This window comes from Equus przewalskii, chromosome 26, assembly GCF_037783145.1.
Source record: "Equus przewalskii isolate Varuska chromosome 26, EquPr2, whole genome shotgun sequence".
In the NCBI taxonomy this organism is placed as follows: Eukaryota; Metazoa; Chordata; class Mammalia; order Perissodactyla; family Equidae; genus Equus; species Equus przewalskii.
Window position 1 is genome coordinate 31,810,583 of NC_091856.1, and position 11,918 is coordinate 31,822,500.

Here is an 11,918-nt window from a genome sequence, read left to right on the forward strand (position 1 = left end):
GTATTGTCTCCTCCATCATGTTAGGTGGTGAGCAAGTTGCTGTATGATTTTAAAATATTTTTATGGGCTATATACTATTCTATGTAATATGCTAAAAATGTCTGGAACTAGTACCTGTTTGTTAATATTTTGCTTATTCCTCAGCCTCTATTATAAGTAATACTGTGGGGAAGATTTTGTGATTGAAAGCCTTGTATTCTTTTTTTTTTTTCTTTTTGAGGTAGATTAACCCTCAGCTAGCATCTGCCGCCAATCCTCTTTCTGCTGAGGAAGATTGGCCCCGAGCCAACATCCATGCCCATCTTCCTCTATTTTATATGTGGGACACCTGCCACAGCATGGCTTGATAAGCAGTGTGTAGGTCTGTACCCAGGATCCCAATCGGCAAATCCCCGGTGCTGTGAAAGTGGAATGTGGGAGCTTAACCGCTGCATCAGTGGTGGCCCCCAAAGCCTTGTGTTCTCGATTTATTTCCCCAGCTCAGTTCTCTAGGTAGGTTGAAAGGTATGAGCCTTTTTAAGGCTTTTCATACACTCTGAGCTTGCTTTCTGGTACCGGTTTCTGTTCCAACCAGCAATGAGCATCCACCGCTGCATCATTGTCCTCACGCCGGGTGTTAAAATGTTTGCCAGGGTCCTGGAACTTTTGCCTTATGGTGAATGGTTAGGAGGATAGACTCTGGTGTCAGACAGACCTGGGGTCTTGTCCTTGTTCTGCCAACTAGAAGCTCCCCCTCGGGGTCTTGAGGATTAAACAGTGATGGAAGCACTTTAGACCCGTACTTGACGCTTTCTCCGCGCTCGCTGTTAGCGCAGAGGAGGAGGGGCCCTCGCGGAGACCCGTGAGGCGAGGCGGGGCGAGCCGGGCCTGGCGGCGGCCAATCACCAACCGGGGGGTCGGTGCCTCGCCTCTGAGGTCCGATTCTTAAAAGGGCAAAGAAAGGGCGCCGAGAGGTCGGCTCGGCCGTCCTGACCGCTTCTGTTGGAGCCCCAAGGGCTTGGGAGCGTTAGGAGAGAGGACGCACAGCCCACCTTCCCACGCCCCGACCCGGCCCCTGCCCAGCTGTGGGCGCAGCCCCTTTAAGAGCCCGGCGGGTCGGACGCCCGAGGCCGCGGCGGTCCCTGCGCTGTGGGCCGCGCTAGGGCCGTGCTCCCGGGCCATGCGGGCGCTGCAGGCCGGGCTGACCCTGGCGCTGGGCGCCGGCCTGGGGGCGGCCGCCGAGAGCTGGCGGCGGCGGCGGGCGGACGCGCGGGCGGCGCCGGGGCTGCTGGGCCGGCTGCCCGTGCTGCCCGTGGCGGCGGCGGCCGAGCTGCCCGCCCTGCCCGGGGGCCCGGCGGGCGGCGGCGCCGGCGAGCTGACCAAGTACGGGCTGCCCGGGCTGGTGCAGCTCAAGAGCCGCGAGTCGTACGTGCTGTGCTACGACCCGCGCACCCGCGGCGCGCTCTGGGTGGTCGAGCAGCTGCGGCCCGAGCGGCTCCGCGGCGACGGCGACCGCCGCGCGTGCGACTTCCGCGAGGACGACTCGGTGCACGCCTACCACCGCGCCACCAACGCCGACTACCGCGGCAGCGGCTTCGACCGCGGCCACCTCGCCGCCGCCGCCAACCACCGCTGGAGCCAGAAGGCCATGGACGACACCTTCTACCTGAGCAACGTCGCGCCCCAGGTAGGCCGCGCGCCCCCGCGGAGCCTCGCTTCGCCCCTCTGCAGAATGGGCAGCTGCGGGCGCCCGCTCTAGGGCCGGGAGGGACCGAGCCCGGGGGCGAGCACCCGCTCTGCAGTCTGGCCTTAACAGAGCGCCCCGGCCTCCCTGAGCTTGAGCTTGTCTGTAAAATGGGGATAAACTTACTCACCTATCTCATGCAGTAGCGCTGACAACTGAAGACACAATGCATACAAAAGTACTATAATGAGGGAACTGAGGCTCAGACAGGCAAATGATTGGCCCAGTGTCACACAGCGGGAGGAGACCCAGGGAGCCTGTCCAGGGGACCCAGAGCTTTCAGCCACTGTCCTACTCTGCCTGCCATCCAGGAGTAAAAGGCAAGTTAGCTGGCACGCAGTCAGTCGGCTGTTAGGAGCAGTCACTGTGCTCCTGGACAAGCCACCCCACCTCTAGCCCTGTTCCCAGCAGGACCCGGTCACCAGTGGAATGAAACTGATGTGGGGCTCTGGGTGAAGCCGGCAGGGTCCAGGCCTCTGCACCTGACTTCTGTGCTCCCAGCAGCACAGCCCCCTGAGCATTTGACTCACACTGCGCTGAGGACTGGAGAGCCCAAGTGATGGAGTCAGAAGCAGATTCCCGACAGTCCCGGCTGCGCTCTGCAGTGCTTGGCTGGGAAAAGGAAAGCAGAGATGGTCGGGAGAGCTGGCCTTCTCAGGAGCCCCTGGGGGCTGGGGCAGGCCTCAGTTTCTCTCTCAAAGATGTGCCCCTCTCCTTCGTATGGCTCTTTGGAGCTGAGAAACGGCTTTGAGACCTGGGCTACTAGTCCTCCCCTGCTAGATGGGGGCGAGCCAGCACCCCCTTGAGCTCTGTGTGAACTCCACCCTCATGGCCACATGGCCTAGAGTGACTCCCCTTCCTTGAACCTCAGTTTCCTCTACATGCTCCCCCCCACCCCCACCAATCTCCTGGCTTGATGTCAGTGCCCACCCCTCAGGGCCTGGGGCAGCCCCTCCCACAGAGGGGAAAGGCCCCAGCCACAGTTCTCTGAGCCCCACCTCTCCTACCAGGTGCCCCACCTCAACCAGAACGCCTGGAACAACCTGGAGAAGTACAGCCGCAGCCTGACCCGCACCTACCAGAACGTCTATGTCTGCACGGGGCCACTATTCCTGCCCAGGTGAGGCCAGAGCTGAGGACCCTGGGGACACCGGGTCCTCCCTCGCTAGAGGCCTCCTCCTGCCACTAATCCTGCCCAGGCTTGGTGTCACCACTCCCAGGTCACCACTCATCTGGTTTCTTGGCAAGTCTGTCTATTCCCTGCCTTGGGCCGCCTAGTTCTACTTCCACAGCCAGAGACCTTTGGGGCGCCCACCTAGACCCTGTCCCCTCTGCCCATGGGCATCAGGCCCTAAATCTGCCCTTGCTCCTCTCCCCTACGTCACCTCTTGTCACATCCACCCAACCCTGGGTTCTCCCAGATAGAAACCCTGCACCAACCTCGCTTGCCTTCAGTCTCTCCTCTGCTTGGAGCAACCCCCCGACCCTCCTCCCGGAGCTATGGTTTGAACTCCATCTTCCTGACCCTGAGCCTTCACGCTCGTCCCTCTGCAGCCGTCTCCCAGGGAGAACGGACTGAGCTCCTCTGGGCATGCTGTGGTTTCCCTGGGCCACTGAAGACAGGAGTGAGAGAGGCAATGGGTTGTGGGAGAACAGCTGGCTCCCGAGTCCACAGGCCTGGGATGGAAGCCAGGCCCCATTGCCTAGTCTCTGCGTACTGTGGGCAAATGACCTCAAGGTCCTCTCCACCAACACAGGGAGGATGCCCGTTATCTATCTCGTGGTTGTTTAGGGGACAAAGTACGAAGGCGGATGTCACCCTGTTCAGGGCTGAGGTGGTGGCTGGGGCACTGATAACCTTGAATTAGCAAGTGCCTCCTATGGCTGGGAAGTCCCCCAGCCAGTGTTCGGGCACCGCTATGTACCAGGCCCCCTTCGCTGGGGCTGACATTCAGCCCTCCCAGCCTTGCCCACTGGGTGCTCACTCTCCACGGGGAGAAACAGACAGTGATCGCATGTCCATAGGGATGAATGCGAGTCTTTAGAAGGCCTGATTCCTCCAACAGCATTTATTGCTACCACCCACCCTGCCTGACCCCATGCTGAGCACGAGGAAGTCAGGGTAAGAGTACATCTCTGCCCTGCAGGGAGCTCCCATCCCCTAGGAGCTAAGCAGGGCACAGAAGCCTCAGGTGGAAGGACCAGTCATGCAGGTTGACACAAGGTGGAGGTCGGGTCCGGGAAGGCTTCCTGGAGGTGGTGGCCTTGGGTCCGACCAGACCCTCTGGGAGCCCTGAAGGCTGTGTGTGCCTGGTTCTGCCTGCAGGACTGAGGCTGACGGGAAGTCCTACATGAAGTACCAGGTCATTGGCAAGAACCACGTGGCGGTGCCCACCCACTTCTTCAAGGTGCTGATCCTGGAGGCAGCAGGCGGGCAAATCGAACTCCGCTCCTATGTGATGCCCAACGCTCCCGTGGATGAGGCCATCCCCCTGGAGCGCTTCCTGGTGCCCATCGAGAGCATCGAGCGGGCCTCGGGGCTGCTCTTTGTGCCAAACATACTGGCAAGGGCGGGCAGAGTCAAGGCCATCACTGCAGGCAGCAAGTGAGGATGGCGGCGCAGCCAGACTGTGGGGCTTAGGGGCTGGGTCAGATTAAAGGTGGTTATTTTTGGAGATGAGTCTTGGCCGTGTCTGTCCTAGGTGACCTGCCGGAACCTCTGGCTTCTCCGCTGCTGCTTCCTGTCCTGGGCCTGACGGAACCTTCAGCTGGGCCGGGCGCCTGCCTGCGTGAGGCCCGGCTGCAAGGCAGCCAGGGAGATGAGGATGGCTTCCTGGAAGAGAAGCCCAGCAGTGGGCTGGGGCCTGCGAGGCTGGCAGGCACCCTGGCTCCCAGCTGCCTTCAGTGCCAGGCCACCCAGGAGCCAGCCCATGGGGTCTGCCGCCTGGTAGGTTACGGAAAGGCCCAGCTTCATGCTGCCCATCTGCTGCGGGCTGGCTGCGTGCCCTGCTGGGAAGGGCCTCACCTCTCTGTTTCTCAGTCTCCCCCTCTATCAAACAGGGATGATCCTAATCATTCCTGCCTCCCAGGGTGAAGCTCAGGGAGGTGATGGGCAGGAAGTTCACAGCCCTCAGTGCAGCTGTTGGAAGGGTGGGAGCCAGGGTTCCTGCTGGGAGGGTGCAGCTCACAGGCTCACAGCTACCTGGCCCCGGCAGGGCCCTAGGGGACAGGAAGACTGGGACCATCCACCTGTTTAGTCACTATCCTTTAAGACCCATGGAAGCAACAGAGCCTCCCCAGCCAAGTGCTCACAGGCCCAAGACCAAGGCTCACAGAGCTGGCTGCATACTGTCCCCACAGGGCTGAGGTGCCAGGGAAGCCTGGCAGGAAGGCTGCCCTGCCCAGCACGGTCACACACAAGGCAGTGGGACACTGGGCAAACAGCTAAGGGAACGTAGCCCAGAGCAGGCATGAGCAGGTTTCCCAGTCTTCCAGCTTGGGAGCAGCTGGCCCCGCACCAGCACCCAGCTCACCCGCATCCTGTCCCTGCTGCGGGTCAGCTGGGGTGAGGCCCAGGTGGTGAGGAGACCACCCCCAGAGAAGGCCGGCTCAGGGCAGCCTCGGGTGGGTGACGACAGGGAGAGCTGCAACCCCCTTCGGACAGACCCCAAGGCCCCCGCCCCTGGCTGGGAGCTGAGGCCGGGGAGGCGGGCGGCTCACCTCCGTGCGGATGGTGCGGCTGCCCTGGTTGGGGCAGGTGTTGACGTACAGATCGAAGAGGACACTTGGCTCAGCCACCTCCAGGTTGGGGTCAGCATCCACACCAGCTTCCAGCCCCTGGAGGCCCCCGAACACCACGAGAGCGTGCCTGGCACCCACAGGAGGGGGTCACTAACTGCCCATCGAGGCCCCACTGAATGCCGCCCCCAGAGCTCTCGGCCCCCTGCACACAGCAGAGGCCCAGTCTGCACAGCTTTGCCCCCCGTCCCTGCCCCAGCCTGCACCCACCTGAAGCTGGGAAGCTGGGCAGAAGCCACATCTGAGCCTCGCTCTGATGTCCCAATGGTCAGGTCATACCCGTCCTGGAAGGGGGCCTCAGCAAACACAGCACCTAGGGAGGCCAGCTCAGTGGGTGGCCTGCTCCCCACAAGCCACAGCCACTCGGGGGGGGGGGGGTGTGGTGTGTGTGTGTCTGTGTGTGTGTGTGTGCACGCGCGGGGGGGTGGGGAGGGATGCAGGTTAACAGGCCACCCTCAGGCTCTCCACTGCTCCCGGGAAGGCAGGGACTAAGCAGGGAGAGCCCACGCCAGTGCCAGATGGGGGAAATAATGCAGAGGGCGCATAGCAAGGAGCTCTGAGAATAGCTCTGAGTGCACCTCTGACTCATCTGGTCCTTTTGCCCCCATTCCCAATCCCACGGCAGACATCGTTAATCCATCATGGTACTTTTCCTCAGAAGTCCTTAACAGCATTCCAGGCAGCGCACTCAGGGAGACCAAGGCCCAGAGAAGGAAAGGCACTTGCCCAAGGACACACAGCAAGTTAGCAGGGAAAGGACCTTGGTCTGACTTTTGGGTCAAGCAAGGCTCTCTGTGGCCTCCCGGACAGAGAGGACGGCTATTCAGAGGAGGAGCTCTGTCCTTACTGAGGCAGGATGCCAGGCGGACCGTGTAGCCCCAGTAGAGACCAGCTTTGGTGCGAGGGTCCTGTGATGACACAACTTTTCCACGGTAGGTCTTGCTTTCTGGAGGGGAAGCAGAGAGGCTGTGAAGACGGGGTGAGGGGACAAGAAAGCGGAAGGAGGCTCCAAGCCCTCAGGCCGGCCAGGTAGGGGAAGCCTTCGGACACCTGGGAGCTGCCTCTGGTTCAGTCGCACCGTCACCCGAAGTCCAGGCTCCAGGTTCTTGTCAATCTTCACCTCCTGGGAAAAGAAAGTGATGCCGTTCCCTGCACGACCAGCAGGAGTCACTGTTCTCCCAGACATGGGATCTGTGGAGCTGGCGAGGGACCTGAGGGGTCCAGGCCAACCTTCACCACCACCCCCATCCCTGGCACCTGGGCCAGATCTGCTCGTAAGAGACTATTCGTGCAAAATGACCACAAGATACTGGCCCAGGCTGGGCATGGAGTAGGAGGTAAATATTTCCTGAGTAGATGAAATCCCACTTTTCTATGTTTTTGTGGCTATGTGCCACTTACTAGCTGTAGGAGTTTAGGCGGGTCACTTGACATCTCTGAACCTGGTTCCTCATCTGTCAGACAGAAGACCTTCCGTAAACAATAGCTGTCGTTAGGCTGCACAGGGCCTGGCAAGAAGTAAACGCTTCATGCGTGGGAGTCGTGCTGAGTAACAACTGCCGTTCTCGAGGTGTGCCGACTGTGAGCTCAGGATAGGGCCTTTTCTCTCCCTCTTGGGGGTTTCTCATGCCCTTCCCCTTTCATTTGTGTCTGGGTCATCCTGGTCTGCTTTTAGCCAGTTATTTCTGGTCTGTTCTTTGAGGGGAGGGGATCCCACACATTGAAATGTTTCTCCTCCGACTCTAGGAGACTTGAGGGTAAACAGGTGGTAAGCGAATGCTCCAATCCCCAGCTCGGCTTGGCCTCACGAGAGCAGCCCCAGAGTGAGTCTAAACTTGCTTTGGTGGGGTTCTGTTTTGTTTTTAACACAACGTCTGTCTTCTGTTGATGTGCTTTTTTTTTTTTCTAAATTTTTTTTTAAAGATTGGCCCTGAGCTAACATCTGTTGCCAATCTTTTTTTTTTTTCCTTCTCCCCAAAGCCCCCTAGTACAGAGTTGTAGATTCTAGTTGTGGGTCCTTCTGGTTGTGGCATGTGAGACGCCACCTCAGCATGGCCTGATGAGCGGTGCCATGTCCGCACCCAGGATCTGAACTGGTGAAACCCTGGGCTGCAGAAGCAGAGCCTGTGAACTTAACCACTTAGCCACAGGGCTGGCCCTGTTGATTTGCTTTTTAAAAAACAGTAAATTTGCTCCTGGCTTTATCTATCAAGAGTCCCATTTTAGGCACTTCTCTGGCCCAAATCTGCATTACTAGGGGATCAGCAGGCGGAGATGCCTGATCCAGGGCTCCCCAGTCACCTGCCCCTGCCTGTTCTCCGTAGCCAGGGTGTGTCTGGGAAGGATGTCCCAACCCACCCTTCAATCCTACCTTCTTCATGCCACAGTTGACAAAGGAGCCCTGGCCTGGCCGGGTGGGCCGGTCCACCACGACACCCTCTCGGAACTCGGATTCCTCATCCTGACGCATGTGGTGAGGGCTGTCTAAGGGGTTCAGGAGCCCTGTGGTGGGGAGGGACCGGGAAGTCTGGGGGTGCAAAAGCACCTGAGGGTTGTGGCAGGGAACCCTGGTCCAAGTGCCAGCTCTGCCACAGACCTGCTGCTTGCCACCAGGCACAGGACCTGCCCTGCCTGGGCTGATTTCTCAGGGTTGGAGGGATGATCCACAGGAGACGGGGGTCAGTCAGGCCCCCAGCCTTACCTGCAAACTGCAGATCCTGGTGCTTGGGGAAGAATGCCTTTCTCAGGTACCTAGCAAAGGAGGCGGAGCTTAGGAAGTTCCTAGGCGAGGCCACTTCTGGCCTGACCTGCGCCTCCACCACCCCTCCCTCCTGCTCGGGAAGTCTGCCCTTCACCCCCTTACTGTGGACACTCCAGGTACTGCAGGATCCGGGCCAGCTGCACGCATGCCTGTCCCTTCTTGCCAACTCCCCTGAATTCTCCCTCCACAGTCCTGGAGAGAAAGACAGGCTCAGGAGCCTTGGTGTTCCCTTCGACAGCTCCTCCCCAAGTCCGACTTCTGCGGGGCCCCCGCTTTCAACTCCACCCACCAGGGTGACAATGGGGGCATTGCAGGCAGGGTTCTCAGCCCAGGCAAGGAGGCAGGGCAAAGGGTGAAATCAGGCCAATCCTGGCAGGTCCCCTCCTCCTTGAGCCCCAGAGACCCAAGTGAGGATGGCCCCTCACTTGGCATCTTGGCCCTCTTCATCGAACACCACAATCTCATCCACACAGAAGATGGCGCAGGCTCTGGCAATCTGGCCGGCCAGGTAGGTCCGAAGCTCGGGCGACTGGGCGTTGTCCAGGATGGAGCCCGGCAGGGCCACGCTCAGGGTGTAGGGCCGCCCTGGGCAGGGGAGGGGTGCTCAGGGTCAGTCTGAGAGGCCAGAGCCATGCCCTCTCCTCCCTTCCTCTAATCCCAGAGCCCAGAGTTAGAGAATTTTCCCACTGAGAGGAATTTTGAGATCAGCAAAATAGATCCAACTCCCCTCTCCTGGCCTCCATCCCCCCAAGAGGAAAATGGACTCAGCGATCTCCAAGGCTCGCATGAGCAGGGCAAGGCCAGGGGGTGGTTAGAGGCATTGGCTAAGTTCCCATCCTGGCTCCACCCCTTACTGCCTCAGTTCTCCAGCTGTCAAATGGGAATGATAATGAGAGCCAATATTTATTTTGAATGACTTTTTTTAATGTGTGCACACTTACCCAATAACCCTAGGAAGCAGGTGCTACTATGATCCCCAGGTTGGGGAACCTGTGGCCCAGAGAGGTCAAATATGTGGCCTAAGGTCACAAAAAGGCAGGACAACTGAGATAGGGGTTCAGGCCTCTGGTTCCAGAGGGACCACCACACTCTCCCTCCGAGAGTCATCCAAAGGGAGCCACATGAGCTAATGCCCATAAAAGGCTTCCCCAGTGTCTGAGACAGCTGACATGCTCAGTCACTGTCCCCACGGTCACCATCACTGGGCTTACAGGTCTGTACGGCCCCTGACCCTCCAGAGCATCAGGTCTGGCCAAGGAGAAGATATAATTTGTTAGGGTAGATCCAAACGTACTGACGTGGAAGGACAGCCAGGATGCAATGTGGGATGAGAAACACCAGGCCCAGATGTGCACGATCAAGGGCTCTCACTTCTGTAAAACTGTGTCTACACATCTCTCTACGTGTGTCTGAGCGGGGACAACAACATCTGGAGAAACGTTCACTGCCAGGCTTGCTGGGACTTTTCTTCATTATAGTTTTCTGTATGGTTCGAGGGGTTTTGTTTTGAGCATGTATTAGTTAATGAGGAAAAAAAGAGGCATTCTTATTATGGAATCAAAATAATTAAATGAAAAATGAAATTAAAATCCTCAATAAAAAAAGCAAAACATGGGGCCGGCCCCATGGCCCAGTGGTTAAGTTCGCACGCTCCACTTCGGCGGCCCAGGGTTTGGCTGGTTCGGATCCTGGGCGTGGACGTGGCACCACTTGTCAGGCCAAGTTGAGGCAGCGTCCCACATGCCACAACCAGAAGGACCCACAACTAAAATACGCAACTATGTATTGGGGGGATTTTGAGAGAAAAAGCAGAAAAAAAAAAAAGGAAGATTGGCAACAGTTCTTAGCTCAGGTGCCAATTTTTTTTTTTTTAAAAAAAAGGTAAAACATAACTATTGTCACGAGGATGAGGTCTGGAGGCATTAGCCCCTGAGACATGATTCCTTCTCTAAGTAGGAGGTCAGCACTCAGTTCTCGGGGTCTCTCCATCAGGACAAGGCGTCTGGACCCACTGCTCTCTAAGGTCCCTTCCAGATACAACATTCTCTGCCCTGCCCAGGGCCCAAGCTGCTCACCTCTGTCCTCGCCCTGTGCAGCTGCCTCCTCCTCCTGCTGGCACTTTGCCTGTTCCTCCTGTGCCCGCTGCCGCTCCAGTTTTTTCATCAGCTTGAGATCCTTCCACTTCTTTTTCTCCTCTTTCTCTGGATAAGAAGACATCCCAATTGGTGGAGGGAAGAGGGACTTGGAGCAATCCCGGAGATGGTGCCCTCTCCATAGGGTCAGCCTGAGCTCTCCAGTGCTGCTGCTGGGTGAGCAGCCAGAGGAACCTCCCAGGACTTCTAGCCCCTTCCTCCCCATTTTGGGTGCTGTGGGACCCACAGGGGACAAACCTGGGGGCTCTCCCTAATGTTCAGCTGTGCACTGCTGGAATGGCCTGGGGAAAGGGTGAGCACAGACTCCCCCCTCCACCAAACTCCCCAGCCCCTTACTTACTCTGTTTCTTCCATTTTCGCCACTCGACTCTTTGCCCGTGTTCACCCTGGAGTGGGAGTGGGAAGAGGTACAGGAGTGAGGCTAAATGGTCAACGTGGGAGGAGTCCCACTTGCTGCTCCACAGCTGTCTCCTCCCTCTAAATGGGGGCGGTGAGGAAACCAGGGAACCCCTACACGCTGCTGCCCCAGGGAGAGCGAGGCAAGGACCTGCTGCACCCCAGTCCCTGAGACGACACTTGGCATACAGCAGGCACTGAATAAGTTGCTGAATGAGTTCCCACTGGAGAGAAGAGAAAACTGAGGCTCAGGGGAACAAGACCTGCGCACGCCACCCTGGGAGTCAGAAGAGACACGCCACGAAAGGGATCGGGATTGTGAGTAGGGTCCCACCTCCCGAATCCGGGCCGGCCAGAGGAGCCTCGAGGGCGTCCGACAATGGATGACCTGCCGCTGTCCCGGCTCTGGCTCAGACCCCGGCTCCCACCTCCGGTTCTCATCGGGGCGGGGGCGCACGCGGCCACGAGCATGCGGCACCTCGGGGCTTCTGGCCCCAGATCAGCGAGAAGTAGGGAGCGGGGTGCGCGGCCCTGCCCTGCACGCGGCGCGTCCTCATGCCCCCACGCCGGTCCTGCTTCGGGATCCCAGCTTCTACCACCCACCGGGCCGCAAGGCCGCTTCCTCAAGCGTTCCGCCATGTTCGCCGCACGTCTTCGCCCACGCCCAGCCAATCACTCTCACCCCTTCCGGCCACACCTCCTCCGAGCTGTCCAATCGGGGAGCCAGCGGCGCGCGGGGGCGTGGCCTAGGCGCCTGGCTGCTGGGGGAGCGCGTGGGCTGGGCTGGGCTCCCCGGGCGCGCAGTGCCCGAGCTGGGTGGGCGGGGCTCATGGCCGGCCTGGGGTTTAAATGGGCAGCGTTTTGGGTACTGTCCTGGTCCCTTGGACGACTGGAGAGCCGCTCTCTGGCTCTGGACGACCACGACACTCAAACCTCAGCTTGGTTTTATACCTGGGGACCCTGACGCCCAGAGTTGGAGTGTGATTCAGATCTGGAAATGACCTTAGAGATAATTTAATCCAGTTCTTTTATAGATTCGTTCATTTACTCCCTCTTAATTAGCAGACTTTAGTTTTTAGAGCAGATT

General features: G+C 58.8%; 2 protein-coding genes across 7 annotated transcripts; one reads left to right on the forward strand and one right to left on the reverse strand.

Annotated features, from left to right (window-relative positions):
* Positions 1 to 1,018: 1,018 nt before the first annotated feature.
* ENDOG (endonuclease G) lies at positions 1,019 to 4,398 on the forward strand. The gene is made up of 3 exons (XM_008520051.2): positions 1,019 to 1,666; positions 2,734 to 2,843; positions 4,050 to 4,398. Exons 1-3 carry the CDS (start codon positions 1,160 to 1,162, stop codon positions 4,330 to 4,332), a joined length of 900 nt encoding a protein of 299 aa, XP_008518273.2. The 5' UTR covers positions 1,019 to 1,159; the 3' UTR covers positions 4,333 to 4,398.
* Positions 3,778 to 11,541, reverse strand: SPOUT1 (SPOUT domain containing methyltransferase 1). Of its 6 annotated transcripts, none has more exons than XM_070596837.1 (12): positions 11,435 to 11,541; positions 10,776 to 10,821; positions 10,358 to 10,483; positions 8,708 to 8,867; positions 8,385 to 8,474; positions 8,223 to 8,272; positions 6,923 to 6,975; positions 6,572 to 6,644; positions 6,369 to 6,467; positions 5,732 to 5,834; positions 5,444 to 5,591; positions 3,778 to 4,556 (listed from the first exon to the last, which is right to left on the reverse strand). In XM_070596837.1, the coding sequence occupies exons 1-12, from the start codon at positions 11,468 to 11,470 to the stop codon at positions 4,488 to 4,490; spliced, it is 1,053 nt and encodes a 350-aa protein (XP_070452938.1). In that variant the 5' UTR covers positions 11,471 to 11,541; the 3' UTR covers positions 3,778 to 4,487. The 6 variants fall into 6 exon arrangements, with proteins under 6 accessions (XP_070452938.1, XP_070452937.1, XP_070452939.1 ...); XM_070596836.1 differs by lacking the exon at positions 6,923 to 6,975 and adding an exon at positions 7,893 to 8,023; XM_070596838.1 differs by lacking the exon at positions 6,923 to 6,975 and adding an exon at positions 7,893 to 8,023 and having other exon boundaries at positions 11,166 to 11,511.
* Between the last annotated feature and the right edge of the window lie 377 nt (positions 11,542 to 11,918).